Raw genomic sequence first — 16,983 nt, forward strand, 5'->3', positions numbered from 1 at the left:
AGTTTTTAATAATTGCCCTAGGGCTTACCATATATTGTCACAGGTCAAGTTCAAATTTATACTAACTTGATTCAGTAAGATACAGAAAGCTACTCCTCTTAAGTACTACTTCCTGTTTCCTTTCTTATGCTGTCATTGTTAGTTTTTACACACAAGAGGATATCATATTTATGAGCTCTTTAAATTTGTAGTGCTTGCAGCCAGGTGTGGCGGCTAATGCCTTTAATCCCAGCACTTGGGAGGCAGAGACAAACGAATCTCTATGAGGTCAAGGCCAGCCTAGTTTATAAAGCCAGTCCAGGTCAGCCAGGGCTAATACACAGAGAAACCCTGTCTCAAAAACCAAACAAACAAACAAAATTGTAGCACTTGCTACAATAAGATGGACACTGCAATAATTTCCTTAGTAATTTGTTCAGGGTTCTTAGATTTGGAAGCTAACCACTTAATGTCAATACTCAGAGACTATAGTTGATGAGAAAGAAATCAGTTTAATTATGGACTTGGAAGATGGAAGAGGACATTGTCCTCAAATCTGAACCTTACCGGACCCAGAAAGATGGCTAAGCAGTTAGAAGCACTTACTGCTCCTGCAGAGGGCCTAGACTTGGCTCCTATCACAACGGTAACTCCAGTTCCAGGAGATCTGACTCCCTCTTCTTACCTTCACGACCTCCTGTGTGTTCATGCATATAGTCAGGCACCTTACAGAGCTCCGTACAGTCACTCAAGGTTCATCTAGGGAAGTAAAAGCTGAGGGTGCAGCGATCAGGAAAAGGATGTGCTGAGTCAGCATCCAAGTTCCATAGCCCTTCTTCCTTATTAGAACCCTTGTAGTAATAATCAAACTTTCCCTTTCTAGGCCAGTCTCTGTAATAAACACATTATTTTCTTGCAAATTAGACATAGTTCCACTTTATGGAGCGGGGTTAGAAGGCTGTGCTTCTGTGTCAGATGATGGCCATTCCAGTGTCATCTAGAGTTACCGGGCACTCTGTGCACTGTAAGGCAAGACAGAACGCTTCTCCTTAGTAAGTTGTGTGTTCCATATCTTTAGTTACTTTCTTAGAATATTTAACCTTAACTGGGTAGTGGTGGTGCACTCCTGTAACCCCAGCACTCAGGGAGCAGAGGCAGGTGGATCTCTGTGAATTTGAGGCCAATTTGGTCTACAGAGTGTGTTCCAGGACAACCAAGGCTACACAGAGAAACCCTGTCTCAAAAACAACAAAAGAAATGAAGTAGTTAGCCTTGGAGCTTATATGGAATAAGGAAAGACAGCATAAAGCAATGCTTGACACTGAACACTATTAATTAATTTCTTAGGCATCTTCAGTCAGAGGTGTCATTTGCACCAAAGTTAATGGGAGACTAATATATTGTTCTGCTTTTCCCCCCTATCAGATAGTGTCTTTGGCTGGCCTAGAACTTAATATGCAAACCAGGTTGTAGTGTTAGGAATGGAACTCACAGCCTTGTCATCCTAGGTAAAGTATATATACCATTAACTGTCCTAGTTTTCCAAAATTAGTTATTTGTAGAGGCCGGAGAGATTGCTGGAGAGTGCTTGCTGAGCTTACAGGTAACCCGGGTTCATGTTCCCGGACCTACACGGGGGCTCAAAACTGTTGACAACTCTAGGTACAGGGGACCCAGTGCTCTCCTGGCCTGTAAGGGCACCAGGCACATGTGCTGCACAAATACATAATTGTGAGCAAAACACTCCTGTACTTAAATAACTTCAAAAAAGTCAATTTGTGGTCATGTGAAGGCAAGCAAAGCTAGAAGTCTATTTAGCTTCCCCTTCAGTTATGCAGGGTCTTTTCTCATGCTTATGGTGTATATTATAATATTTGGCTTTATTCCTTGGTCCCATAAAGGAAAACAATTTTAGATGTCTGAGTATGAAAATGCTCTGAAGGAAACTTGCTGACGCTTTGCTTGGTCAACACCTGCTGTTCCCTTGCTTCCTCACAGACGGGAGGATCTAGTTTGAAGGCATAGATAAACTTTGTTTAGACTTTATTTTTTTCTAATCTTTGTTGTTTGCCTTTGTATTTTTATTTCTAGTTCTCAGTGTCTAATTTTTCTAGTTATCAACAAGTATAAATTGTGTAACTATCTAAAACTTTGGATACTAGGCTTTGGTATGAAAATTCACAGAGGTATATTACAGATTTTTTTTTTCTGAGACAGTGTCTCACTATGTAGCCTTGTCTAGCTTGGAATTTGCTCTGTAGACCAGGCTGGCCTCAAACTCCTAGAGATGTGTCTGTCTCCATCTCTCAAGTACTAGGATTAAAAATGTGACCAATCAGCCATATAGTGATGGCACACGCCTTTAATCCCAGCACTGAGGCAGAGGCAGGCAGATCTCTGAGTTTGAGGCCAGCCTGGTCTACAGAGTGAGTTCCAGGGCAGGCAGGGCTATACAGAGAAACCCTGTCTTGAGAAAGAAACCAACCAAATAAATAAATAAGTGTGACTCACCACACCCAACTTTAAAACTTTTTATTTATTTATTTATTTATTTATTTATTTATGTATTTATTTATTTATTTGTTTTGGTTTTTCCAGACAGGGTTTCTCTGTGTAGCCTTGGTCTATACAGTGAGTTCTCCTGGACTCACTTTGTAGACCAGGCTGGCCTTGAACTCACAGCGATCTGCCTGCCTCTGCCTCCCGAGTGCTGGGATTAAAGGCATGCGCCACCACACCCGGCAAAGCTTTTTTTTAAAAGTTATTTATTATTATGTATACAGTGCTCTGCCTGCATGCATACCTGCAGGTCAGAAGAGGGCATCAGATTACATTACAGATGATTGTGAGCCACCATGTGGTTGCTGGGAATTGAACTCTGGACCTCTGGAAGAGCAGTCGGTGCCCTTAACCGCTGAGACATCTCTCCAGCCCCAAAACTTTTTTGTTGTTGTTGTTTTGGCTTTTGGTTTTTTGAGTCCTATGTCACCATGCTCAGCTTACATTTAAATATTTTATATGTGTGTATGTATATGTGTAGGCATGCACCTGTCACTTGTACATGTGGAATTCAGAAGAAGACTTGTCAGGGGCAGTTCCTCTCTACCCTGAGGAGTCAAACTTAGGGCATCAGCTTTGGTGACAAGTACTTTCACATACTGACCCATCTCTCTGACTCTCCAAAATAAGATATTCTTACTGGAAAATTATGTTGAATGGTCTAATTTTAGAGTAAGTATTAGAATTTTTAGAAATTAATATTAAATGGGTCTGGAGAGGTAGCTCAACCAGTTAAGAGTGTTTACTGCTCTTGCAGAGGACCCGAGTTTGCCTCCCAGCATCCACATTAATTAGGAAGCTCACAACAGCCTACAACACCAACTCCAAGAGGATCTGATGCTTCAAGCCTTAGTGAACACCTATAACCACATGAATACCTATTACATACATACACATAGTTAAAAATAATAAAAATTAATGTTTAAAAATTAATAAAAGTCACTCAGGAGGCAGAGGCAGGTGGATTGCTGTGAGTTCAAGGCCACCTTGGTCTATACAGTGAGTCTAGGACAGCCAAGGCTACACAGAAAAAAATTAATGAAAGTATATTTCTTTATCGTCCACTTCCATATAGGAATACTATGATTGTAATCTAATTCTAGCCAACTTTTTGTTATAGCTCCTGCAGGAGCCTGTGGTGTTGTGCTGACGTTGCCAGCAGGAACAGCAGCAAGCGCCAGGGCTGTCCTCTTCACTGTGGGGTCTCCTCCACACAGTGCCACAGCCCCTACTTGTACTCATATGGTCCTTCGAACAAGAACCACCTCAGGTAAGAGACATTGATGCTAGTGCATTCTATTACTAGTTCTGATAGTGGTGTGCTGGTGGATTTAGACAAATCACTTCACTTCTCTAGGCTTTGGTTTCTATCTTAGTAAAGTGATTCTAGCTGTGTACTTTTAAAAGAGTTATATGTTAGAAGTAAATGAGGTAACATGTTGGGGAGGACTTTGTAAAGTAAAAGTATTATATACTATATGTAAACTTATATAGCTCTGTATGCAATATAACATACAGTAAAATGTGACTTCTACATGAAGAAATAGATACATGTCTAGTTTGAGCACTAGTTTTTAATTCATAGACTGAAGTCTTATTTTAGTAGATCTAATAAATTATTTGACAATACATTTTATTTATTTATCGTGGTGCTGTAAATTGAACCCAAGGCTCTCCCACATGCTGGATAAGTGCTAAACTACTGAACTGCGTTCCTAGTTTCTCCCAGCCCCTCTTTTGAGACAGGATCTCATGTGGAAACATTGCACTCCTCATCCTCCGGCACTACCTTCCGCGCACTGGGAATGCAAGTGTATGCCGTGGCACCCTTAATGTGCTTCCCTTTAAAAATCATTTTATGTGTGTGGTTGTTTTGCCTGAATGTATGTATGTGCACCTTATGCCTGACTGGTGTCCAGGGAGGGAGAAGAGGGTATTGAATCCTTTGGGCCTAGAATTGCAGACAGTTAAGAGCTGCCATGTGGGTGCTGGGAATCGAACCTAGGGCGCCTGGAAGAGCAGTGTTGCTCTTTAACCACTGAGAAGCCTCTCCAGCCTCTCCCCCACAGTGGGTCTGAATGTAGTCTTAACTACCCTGACTTCTTTTAATGTGCCCCACCCAACACACACACCCCCACACCCACACCCACCCACACACACACATACATACACACCCCTTTAACTTTTTGGTGTTTTGGGGAATTGGGTTTTTTTGGGGGTGGGGATTGTTTTTGTTTTTGTTTTTTTAAAGATCAGGTCTTTAAAAAAAAAAAAGGTCAGGTCTTTTCAAGTTTCCCAGGCTGGCCTTGAATTTACAGTGTAGTCCAGGCTGGCCTCAAAATTGAGATTCTCCTACTCAGCTACCCAGGTAACTAGTATTACTAGCATATGCCACCAGATATCTCTTAAATTTTATTTTACTTTTGTGCATCGGGAACCAGCATCTATACTGAATCCTATCTATTTTTTAAATCATCAGTACTGTCTTAGTTGTTTACTAATAACCAAAAATTAAGAAAGTATTTGACTGAGACTGGAAAGCTGGCTCCGTCCTCCTATTCTTCCAAAGGACCCACGTGTAATTCCAGCATCCCCAGGGTCACTCACATCTGTCTGCACCCACGTGCACACAGCGTGGGTTTGAGGTGGTCGTGTGTCTTAAGTGCTGTGTTCAGGGTCCTCTAGGTTCTTGTAGCATAAATAAGCTGCTAATCTGAGTCCCTATAAGTCTTAGATAATAAACTACCTTTTTAATACTTCTTCCTCTTCCCTTTTTTGGGGGAGGAGCGGGGGCACCAGATTTGACTGGATAGACCAGACTGGTTTTGAACTCACATAGATCCACCTCCTTCTGCCTCCCAGTTACTGGAATTAAAGATATTTGCCATCAGGGCCCAGCTATGTCAGCATTAAAAAAAAAAAAAATGAGGCCCAGACTAATGTCGTTTAGTATGCATAACTAATGCTTCTTGAGAAAGTTAAGTGACTATGCTGGAGAAGAAGTGTAGTATAAAAGTAAGTGTAGTGGTGCACACTTTAAATCCCAGCACTTGGGAAGCAGAGGAAGGCAGGGCTCTTGAGTTCTAAGATCTATAGAATTCCAGAACAGCAGGGGCTACATAAAAAGATCCTTTCTCAGAAAAACAACAAAAATTGTTTATAAAGTTTGCACTTTGAAAATTCCATTACTGCTTTGAAGCACTTATCACATAGAAATCACTTAAGAAAAATGATAGTAGTAGTTTTTTAAAAATCAGCAATTTAAATTATTCCAGAAATGCGTTGTATATATAAAATTAGCGAGCTACTGTGTGTCAGTTGCATATTTATACTTATCAAGTGTATGGATCATTAGGGAGAAAGAAATATTGTGTAAATTGTGTGCTATGTAAATTTTTTAAAATGGAATGTGGGAAAACTGGAAATGATGATTCTGTTTTATTTATATATATATATCTGTATGTATGTCTATAAAAAGAACATGTTCCTATAATCATATAGAATGAGGAGTCTCTGTCACTTCAATAGGGTATGTAAGGTAAATGAGAGATGGTAGTCCGAGAGCCCACCTGACTGGCTGTGGACATGTGCTACGTACATTGTTTCTTTGCAGTGGGGTCCAGCAGCTCAGGAGGCTCCCTGTGTTCTGCGAGTGGCCGCGTGTGTGTTGGCTCCCCACCTGGGCCAGGGCTGAGCTCTTCCCCTCCAGGAGCCGAGGCAGCTCCCAGCCTAAGATACGTGCCTTACGGTGCTTCACCACCCAGCCTAGAGGGGCTTATCCCCTTTGAAGCTCCTGAGCTACCAGAGGAGACACTGATGGAGGTGAGGAGATCGCAGGGACATGGGAATACATTGTTGATCTCGTGTGAGTTTTCTAGCCATGATGAAAGAAAAGACTATATCAAGTATTTCTGAAATTTCAAATTCCTATTTTTGTTTGTTTGTTCATCTAAGACAAGGTCTTACTATATAACCCTGGATGCTGGCCCTGAATTCACCAGTGCTGGGATTACAGTTGTGCATCACCTATACCTAATTCTATTTGTAGGATTAAAAATTTTTTTCTAGAAAGGTAACTTTTGTTATCCTCAGTATTCTCATTACTATGTAAGAATAGTGTATCTAAACATCGATTTTTTTTTTTTAAAAAAAATGCAGTATAAGGACAGTTTGGCTCTGGGAAAGGAGAGTCAGTTTTCTTTAAGGATGTAGTGTCTGTAGCTCCAATGGATGATCTGCACCCAGGGACATATAGATGGCAAAAATTGGGCATATGGTAAGTTTTTTGGGTTTTGTTTTGTTTTGTTTTGGGTTTTGGGTTTTGGTTTTTCAAGACAGGGTTTCTCTGTGTAGCCTTGGCTGTCCTAGACTTTTTTTGTAGACCAGGCTGGCCTCAAACTCACAGTCATCTGCCTGCCTCTGCCTCCCGAGCGCTGAGATTAAAGGCGTGCGCCACCATGCCTAGCTTGTATTTTGAATTTTTATTCTGCATTGCAAGCCAAATTTCTTCTAATTTAATATTGTAAACTTTGAGTTGGCTCAAATGTTCTGACATTTGCCATGTAACAAGTGACTGAACTGCACCATACCCAGTTTCCTCATCTGTTGCTACATGTCATCCACAGGGACTCTGTGACAGTTAGGCTAGTGAATGCCTGTGGGAATCTCCACAGAATTCCACTGACAGGAGTGTCTGCAATTCAATAACAAACTAAAGTTTAAAATTATGAAACTATCTCTCTCTCTTTTTTTCTGTGTCATTGCCTACGTGTCTCTACTCCTCAACTTCCCTCAGACCACTGAGAAATGAACAGGAATATTATCTTAAAAAAAAGAGTGGGTGGCCCATGCTAGAGCAAACTGTGGCCCCTAACCATGGCGCGGCCTCTGTGTCTGTAGGCTGCCGGCACTGAAGTGGGTCACCCAGTGGGGAGGGAAAAAAAGTGGACATGAAGATTGGGAGGTTAGGAGATGGGAGTGGAGCTGGGAGGAGTTAGGGAGAGGACTAGGTGGTTATTACAACAAAAATACATTGTATGAAATTCCCAAAGAATTAATTAAAATATTACATTGTAAAACAGAAAATAATTATGCCAACATGGTTACAGATACCTACAATTTTAGCACTTGGACACCAAGGCAGGAGGATTTTGAATTTGAGGTCAACCTGTGCTACACACTAGGACCCTATGCCAATAATAAGAGTTCCAGTAAGCCAGGTTAGTCATTCACACAGAAGTATCCCTGCTTAAGCAGACTAGATGCTTAACACTCATAAATCAGGACTTTCCCTCCATGATCCACTTCTACAGGAAAAAAATACACTGTATGACATCTGCCCCATGCTGAGCACATATCTAGAGTCAGAGGTTGTGTTATGATTTTGGAGTTGAACTTCTCAAGTCCTCACTCCCAACTTAAGGATAACACTATATATTGGTGAATATAGTCTGGATATGCTGTCACAGAGCTGAGAGACATTTAGAAATATAAATGCTTTATTCTTCTTGTGTCAGAGAAACTTGGAAGGCTAGGGAGATAAACCACAACCAGCCACAACATATCGGGGCTCTAGCATTTATATATTCTCTGAAAGATTTCCAGAATTCCAAATGTCACACACTCACAGATACTATCTGCATCTGTCAAAACCACAGCCCTGCTAGAGCATGAGGCAAATCATAGCATCCCATATCCCCGCACCTGGGATTAAAATGAAAAACATTCTAATAATATTCCTGTGTTTTTTCAAAGAAATCAAAAAAAAAATCTCACTACAGAAATGTTAGTATAATTTGAGATTTTAAAGTTAATTTATAACTAGAAAGAAAATTTAAGAACACTTGTTTTGAAAGGACATCCTGTAGAGTGTCTCTCCATGTTCTTATCAATAACTGTATGTTACAGAAAATCAGAGCTTTATTGTGAATCACTCTGTATATGTGTGTGTAGGTATTTACATATATAATGTGTCTATATGTGTGTATATGTGTGTGTGTGTGTGTGTGTGTGTGTGTTACTTTGTGAATCACTCTTAACTAACACCCACCCCAGCTCTGAAACTCTATCAGTAAGCTCACTGAACTATGGAGAAGTGTAGCACTTGGTGGCAACAGCTGTAATTCCCTGTTTCAGAGAGTGAAGCACAAGGGTAGGACACAGGCTGTAGCCTGGGACACATAGCAAGACCCTCTCTCAAATTTACAAAAAGAAAAAGAAAAGCTTAAGGCAGGGCGTTGGCAGTACTCACCTTTAATCCCAGCACTTGGGAGGCAGAGGCAGATGGATCAGTGTGAGTTTGAGGCCAGCCTGGTCTACAAAGTGAGTCTAGGACAGCCAAGGCTACACAGAGAAACAACAACAAAAAATTATTTAATGTATATGAATGCTTGCCTGTGTTATGTACCACATGTCTGCCTGTTGTCCATGGGGTCAGCAGAGGGCATCAGATCCCATGTGGGTTCTGGGAACTGAACCCCTGTTCTCTGCAAGAGCAGCCAGTGTTCTTAACCACTGAGCCATCTTTCCAGCCCTACCCTTATAATCCTGATGACTATTTTGTCAATTTATTTTACACAGGTTGATTCAATTATTCAGGTTTTGGTTTTATTTTTCTGGTAAAGGCACAAAGATCTCTGTTGATAGCCTACTTATGTGGGTGCTAGAATAGAAGCAGACATATCCACAGATAATATTTGGTTTGATTTGTATTTATTTTCTAACACCTCTCTGAAGTTTAAAAGCATTGGTTTTCTTTGATAAATCCAACATTCATAATAGGGGGAAACTTTGTATATATAATACAATTAAGTCCTTAATCTAAAATGTTATAAATCGCTTTCCTTTGCAGCGAGAACACACAGACACCTTGCGCCATCTAAACGTGATGTTAATGTTTACTGAGTGTGTGTTGGACCTGACAGCAGTGAGGGGTGGGAACCCTGAGCTGTGCACGTCTGCTGTGTCCTTGTACCAGATTCAAGAGAGTGTAGTTGTGGACCAGATCAGCCAGCTGAGCAAGGACTGGGGGTAGGTGCTCCTGCCACTCACTCCAGGTTCTTTATGTTTTTTATAAACTTGTATGTAATGTAGGCATTGCTACCTATTAGAAGTCATGTCTTATTTTAAAAGCTGCAAGGAAATCTAAGTTGTTTCACTGTGTGGAATGTTAGCCAAGAGTTATTGTGTAACCTTAACATCATCTTTCTCTGCATTTACCACTGAAGGTATTTGATGGCTAAGAGGTCATACAGATTTTTGTTTCAGTGTTCCTTTAATAGTTGAAGTTCACATCTTTCTCCATACTAATTCTTCTCCTTTCAGGAGTTAGATGTATATTGAAAAGTCAAGAAGGAGGCAGGTGTGTTCCACACCCAGCACTTGGGATGCTAAGGCAGGAGAGTTAATAAATTGGGACCTGCCAGGATACATAGGAAAATCTTGTCTGTTTGGGTGGTAGCCTGATATTAGCATGCTGAGTCTTGTGGGTCAGTCCCCGGATAATTTTCTGCTCCTGCCTTCCTTTGCAGGCGGGTGGAGCAGCTGGTGTTATACATGAAAGCAGCACAGCTGCTGGCAGCTTCCCTGCATCTAGCCAAAGCTCAGATCAAGTCCGGGAAGCTGAGCCCATCGACAGCTGTGAAACAAGGTACCGGAGCAAATACGGTAGTGTGTGGCTCCAAGGCCTCCGTGTCATCCCTTCTGTCCCACCAAGTCAGTCTCTGCTGATCTTTGTTTGTTTTTTGAGACAGGGTTTCTCTGTATAGCTCTGACTGTCCTTGCTCTGTAGACCAGGCTGGCCTTGAACTCAGAGATCTGCCTGCCTCTGCCTCCTGAGTGCTGGGATTACAGGTGTGTGCCACAATCTCGTTTCTGATTATTTACTTAATAAAGAGAGAATTCAGAAGTGCGCGGGATCTGTCTTTTCGTGACAGACCATAGAGCCTGACTGTTAGTCTTTTCCTTCAGTGACTATCTAGTGTCACTTCCCAACAGCAGGAAAGGTACACATGTCACTGTGTTATTTCTGGAAGAAAATTAAAAATAATTCCAATTTCAACTTTGTTTCAGTTGTTAAAACTCTGAATGAACGATATAAATTCTGCATCACCATGTGCAAGAGACTTACAGAAAAGCTGAATCGCTTCTTCTCCGATAAACAGAGATTTATTGATGAAATCAATAGTGTGACTGCAGAGAAGCTCATCTATAACTGTGCTGTGGAAATGGTAAACCTTTTCAAGTATTGTAAAACACAAGAGTATTTCTCTCTGAGTGTCTTTGGAGTTGAACACCTACGTGAAGGGTACATCCTACCCTTTCTCAAGCCCCAAGGGTTGTGATTGCCTAAGGCAGTAATAGGAGCACTTAATATAGCTTATTTAATAAATTTACTATAGTTTATAATCCCAGTTGTTATATTTGACAAATTTTGTTTCCTTTTAAACTTCATTTACAAGGGTATGTTTTCATCCTTTTATAGTTTTTATCTAAAAGTTAAATTAACATTTTTCTGCTATTTAAGAATTTTGGCTCTGTAAAACTTTTTTTAAAATAGTGCTTTGTTAATCCACAAAAGTTTAGGTGGTTGAATTCAACTTACTGACTTTTTTGAAATATAGGCACAGAGGAAAAGCTACTTTTCCATTTGTTTAACTTTAGTATTAGATTTTTAAAAATCTATTCACTAGGGGAAAATGGCTCTGAGGAATATATAACTGGGTTATTAAGTATTTAAATGGAGAAAATTTGTTATTTTATCTAAATTTGTATTTTTATATAAATTTGTTATTTTACCTCCTCAATATAATAGATCTCTCCCATTTAAATAAATTGCAGTTGTGCTTTTGCTATACTCTTGGCTATACCTGACAGCTACTAAAATAGGGGTTTTTTTGGTTTTGTTTTTTTGGGGTTGTTTTTTTTGTTTGTTTGGTTGGTTTGGTTTTGGCGGGCAGGAGGGCAGTTTTCAAGACAGGGTTTCTTTGTAGCCCTGGCTTTCCTGAAACTCACTATGTAGACCAGGCTGTCCTCAACTTGCAGAGATCTGCCTGCCTCTGCCTCCTGAGTGATGGGATTAAAGATGTGTGCTGCCACCACCCTGCTTAAAACAAATAGTTTTATGAAACAGCTTTGGAATGTAAGCCGACAAAAACGTTTTCTGTTACTCTAAACTGTTGATAGGGATGGCAGGTATGTCATCCTATAGTACAGTAAGACAATAAGAATTTTACACTTCAGTCCATTCTGGATTTCACTGTAATATTACAGATTCTTCTTTCCATTCATAAAATATATTGATTTTAATGTGCTTTTTAAAGCTGCGTTGTCCATAGGACTTGTGTATCCTTGAAGTTGCAAATCTTGTTGTTTTGTTGACGGCTCCAGGTTCAATCTGCAGCCCTGGATGAGATGTTTCAGCAGACGGAAGACATTGTTTATCGCTACCACAAGGCAGCCCTTCTTTTGGAAGGCCTAAGTAAGATCCTGCAGGACCCTACCGATGTTGAAAATGTGCATAAATGTAAGTCACTGGTACCGCAGTGCTCCCTTGTCTTCAGTCCTACTTTCCACAACTGGGTTCAAAACTATTAAATAGAAAACTAAGAAATAAACAGCCATACTTTTTTTCTTTGTTTAGTTTTTAAAGAATTGGGTATCATCTGGGCAGTGGTGATTTACATCTTTAATCCCAGCACTTGAGAGGCAGAGGCAGGCAAATCTCTCTGAGTTCCAGGACAGCCTCGGCTACACAGAGAAATCCTGTCTCAAAAACAAAAAACCAAAAAGAATTGGGTATCATTATGACATTTAAATTTTTTATTGTTATTTTATGTGCTTGGGTGTTTTGCCTACATCAGTGTCTCAGTGTACCACAGGCATGCCTGGTGTTTTGGGGGCTGGAAGAAGGTGTCAGAACCCCTGGATCTGGAGGTACAGAGAGCTGTGAGCAGCCGTGTGGGTGCTGGGACTTGGATCCAGGTCCTCTAGAAGAGCAGTCAGTGCTCTCAACTGCTGAGCCTCTCTCCAGATCTCTTTATGTGATTCTTCTTTTTCTTTTCATTTTTTAAAGATGTGTTTCTCTATTATGTATACAGTGTTCTACCTGCATGTACACCTGCACGTCAGAAAAGGGCACCAGATCTCAGTATAGATGGTGAACCACCATGTAGTTGCTGGGAATTGAACTCAGGACGTTTGGAAGAACAGCCAGTGCTCTTTACCTCTGAGCCATCTCTCTAGCCCCAGGATTTTTCAAACACAGTTTGTTTCCCCTTTCCCCTCTTCTTCCCCATCCACATTTTGCATTCTTAGTAGCATGACAGCATCTTGAGTTGTCCTCTGTTCCCTGGGACATAACTCATCCTCCTGTCCAGGATATACCTGCTGTATGTGAACCTCCTGCCTATTAGTCACTGAGATGAGTCTTGGCTTTTAAAAACTTGGACAAGCTGGGCAGTGGTGGCGTACGCCTTTAATCCCAGCACTGGGGGAGGCAGAGGCAGGTGGGTCTCTGTGAGTTTGAGGGCACCCTGGTCTACAAAGTGAGTTTCAGGAGAGCCGAGGCTACACAAGGAAACCCTGTCTTGGGGAAATTAATCTTTCTGTGATCTCACTATCTGTAAGATGTTGATAATAGTGCCAACCTTTATGCTATGAGGATTAGAGAGGCTGTGTATGAATATAAATTACTTTTATTATTGGATTTTTTTTTTCATTGCATAATTTTGTTGTCAGGTTCCTATTTAAGAATATAGGAGGGGAGCCAGGTGTGGTGGCGCACGCCTTTAATCCCAGTACTCTAGGAGGCATAGGCAGGTTGATAATGTGAGTTCAAGGCCAGCCTGGTCTACAAAGTGAGTCCAGGACAAGCAGGGCTACACAGAGAAACCCTGTCTCAAAACAAACAAACAAACAAACAAACAAAAAACAGAATGTAGGAGGGGACTGGAGAGATGGCTCAGAGGTTAAGAGCACTGTCTGCTCTTCCAAAGGCCCTGAGTTCAATTCCTGGTGACCACATGGTGGCTCACAACCATCCATTATGAGATCTGGTGCCCTTTTCTGGCCTGCAGGAGTTACATGCAGGTAGAACACTGTAGACATAATAAATAAATAAATAAATAAATAAATAAATAAATAAATCTTAAAAAAAAAAAAAGAAAGAAATATAGGAGGACATTGTTTTACTACTGAATAGAACTCTTTTAAACTTTCTGGCTTAGTGACCAAAGACTATTATAAAGATCCTATGTACTACAGATTTTATATAGCTAACAAAGCATAAATGGATGGGATGCCATGATGGTGAATATGTATCTCTAGTGTCTGGTGTTTGAGGAGGACCTGTTCTTGTGGTATATGGTCATACCACAGCTTAACAGCCATAGGAGGGCAGCAATCCTAGGGGACCACTACAGCACTAAACTACAGGTTATATCTGAATTCTTGGGAAAAGAAGGGAAAATGTTTATCCATGCTGTTAACTCTGGGCAAAGACAGAGCAGGGGCCGCGGTGGTGAGGGTTGTGGTTTCCCCCTTAGTTCCTCTGCCCTTGGGTTACAAAACACAGGTAGTTTTTATTATTAATATAATTTACATTTTTATTTCTAGATAAATGTAGTATTGAGAGAAGACTGTCAGCACTCTGCTGTAGCAGTGCAGCTGTGTGAGCAGCAGCCTTGTCTGCGGACAGCATGGGACGTGAGGTGATACATTTGGGATTACACCTTGGTTCGGTCACCCTTCCCAGGAAATTGTGGTGACTACCAAAGAACAAGCAGCAACTTAAGAAGGAAAAAACAATACAAAACTACTACATGTTTGTAGAAAACCTGCCTTATTGGAGAAGTCACTCCCCCTTTCCTTTTTCTTTAGAGAAACAAAAGCAAGAGTATTCCACATGGCTCGAGTTTGAACCTGGCAAATAAATGTACCTTAGAACTAACGTCATAAGTACAGTTGTTCTTGTGGATAAGTAAACAGGAAACAAAGTGAGTGGCTTCACTCAGCTCTCCGAGCAATATGGGAAAGTCCGTGTTGCTAAGCGAGCATGCAGCTCATCCAGACAATTTGAGGCTTGGGGTAAGGTTGTCTGAATCTGAGCATGCGTCTTTAAACAGCTCAGGAGGAGAAATTTTAAGAAGAAGCAAAGGGTGACTCTTGGATGAATTGTAAAATCTTCAACTTGATCTAATGTGGATATAACATTAATCTTCCAAAATCTTTTATATTGCACTAATTTATTAAAAATAACTGTGTGTTGGATTTTGCAATTTAAAACTAACTGAGGCACAATGGACTTGTTTAAAATATTTTACTTGATTACATACATACGCCCTTTTCAAAATTCACGTGTAATCCCTCTTGAACTTTTAAATGGTCGGAACTTGCATTCATGTGAACCTTTGCATTTTTCTTACCTGCTGTCTTCACCAACGATCTTCTCAGTGGTATTTTGAGTTGCTGGTTGTTTGCATTTTTGTTGTGCATGCAGAATGTGCATTGATACTTGTGACCTTGGGTTTATTAAAGGCTAAGTTTTTTTGGGCAGTATTAGAAAGCTATCATGAATCAAGGATACTCTTAATAATTAAGGCCAAATCAAAGTGATGGATAAAGACTTGTTGGTGATGTGGAGTTTCTTCATGAAATTAGTAAGAAATGAGGTTTGTTTTCCCTTAGAAAAATGGGCAGCTCTCTCGAGACTATTGTGTGCTTCTCAGTGTTAATCCTGACAGTTCACATCAACATCTCTCCAAGAATGGTTCCTACATTGTATATTATTTGATTTCTTTTACTTACCTGCTTGAATACTTGAATAAACCATTTACCGGTTTTGATGCTTTTACTTCAATCCTTTCACATAATGACCTGCACTCTGAGAGCTACGCAGAAGCTCTTTGGCATCACACTTAATTCAGTGTGCTGATTAATGTTAACAGAGAAAACATGGTTTTCATTTACTTGGTGGACAAAGTAATGTAACTTTTACATTATTTATCTGTATGAAATTCCAGTAGTTAATTTGAACATTTATTTATAAGATGTTTGTATTTTTAGGTCTTTACTACAGTGTTTCTACCTCTCATTTGTAACTGCATGCATTCTTCAAACTAGCTAAAATTTACTGAATCATTGTGTAATAGCCTTTTTAAAATTGCCTGTACAAATGTATATTAAGGTTAAATAAAACTGACTGTTTTTAGGTTATAGTTGGGTTGATACACTCAGTGGCTTGTCAAGCCAGATGCTTCCTTAGCGAGTGGGACGGAAACTTGGTCGTCAGTATCGTTTGTCCTGCTGCAGGATTCAAGACTCTTGGTGGCTGTCACGCAGGCTCCTACAAACAGACTATAGTCCTTCCTTATATTAGTGATAAAATGTCTTATGTAATTTTTACACTGAATTCTTTCATGTTCTCCTAATTATCCTGTTTATCTCAGTTCATTTTCCAAGTAGATTTAGCCTCTTCTACCACTTTTTAAAAATACAGTATGAACAGGTTCAGAGAGGCTAAGGTTGGTGTGAAGTCGGGAACTAGGCAAGTGTTGAAACTGCACTGTAACCCTGAAGCTCTTCCTGTATGACAGAGGTTTTGTAGGTGGTGTGTATAAAGCAGAGATGTCTCAGCAGTGGGGAACACACTGTAAACTCACGGGTAATGGTTCTGGTTGTACTACCATTATCAAGGCTAATTGTTTAAAGAGATTTTTGCCTTGATTATAGCAATAATAAATAAATGCTTTACGTTTCTGTATTTTTATTTCATATCATATATTTCATAAAATGAGATAGACAAGTTTACACCCACTGTATTCATGTCATAACCTGGAAAATTACCGGCCATGCAAATGTAAGTGGAAGAATTATCAGTGAACTTGCCAGTTGGTTTTTGGGTTTTGGTGTGTGGATGTTCTTTAACTGTCACCTGTTGAAGAAGAGCCTAGCATAAGTATTTCCCTCATGTGTCCTTTCCTCTACTAAGAAGAATTGTGGGCCTCATAGCAGCCAGGCGTAGGAGCTTGTGAAGAAGCTCTTGTTAGTTGACACTTCTGTCTCCGAGGGGTAAAAGGAGTAAGTTGAGTTGAATGCAGCAGAGAAGAGGTCATGGAGTAGGTCCCTCAGACGAATGTGTCTGGCGTGTCTGGGTCACATACTACCCCTTCCCACTCATCCCTTTGCCGCTTCCTCCTCTACCCAGCTGGCCCTGTCCCAGGTAGCATCTCTTGCCTGGGAATATTGCTTAAAACTGCTGACACCCAACTTTCATTATTTTGTTTGAGAGCATTCAATGGACTCACTTTCCCTTAGTACAGTGCTCACTGGTCCACACAAGAGGAGCTGTTCTCCAGTCCAGCATAAGGACCAAGAGTGCTGTGATTAGGGGTGGCCTGCCTCAGTCTCGTAAGAACAGGGAAAAGAAACCTGAATTGGGGCAAATTA

General features: G+C 40.5%; 1 protein-coding gene and 1 long non-coding RNA gene across 4 annotated transcripts in view; one reads left to right on the plus strand and one right to left on the minus strand.

Moving 5' to 3' along the window:
* Positions 1-16,297, plus strand: part of ULK2 (unc-51 like autophagy activating kinase 2) — an 83,224-nt gene extending 66,927 nt beyond the window's left edge. For all 3 annotated transcript variants that reach the window (XM_084760870.1, XM_084760871.1, XM_084760872.1), the window contains 7 exons: positions 3,659-3,808; positions 6,152-6,360; positions 9,389-9,567; positions 10,068-10,186; positions 10,609-10,766; positions 11,926-12,061; positions 14,152-16,297. In XM_084760870.1, the coding sequence (XP_084616996.1) occupies positions 3,659-3,808; positions 6,152-6,360; positions 9,389-9,567; positions 10,068-10,186; positions 10,609-10,766; positions 11,926-12,061; positions 14,152-14,210 (1,010 nt within the window). In that variant the 3' untranslated portion in view covers positions 14,211-16,297. The remainder of the gene's footprint in view (positions 1-3,658; positions 3,809-6,151; positions 6,361-9,388; positions 9,568-10,067; positions 10,187-10,608; positions 10,767-11,925; positions 12,062-14,151) is intronic.
* Positions 1-16,983, minus strand: part of LOC311585569 — a 138,797-nt gene that overhangs the window by 64,984 nt on the left and 56,830 nt on the right. The window lies entirely within an intron of this gene.

This window comes from Acomys minous, assembly GCF_964271855.1.
Source record: "Acomys minous genome assembly, chromosome: 16".
NCBI classification, from domain to species: Eukaryota; Metazoa; Chordata; class Mammalia; order Rodentia; family Muridae; genus Acomys; species Acomys minous.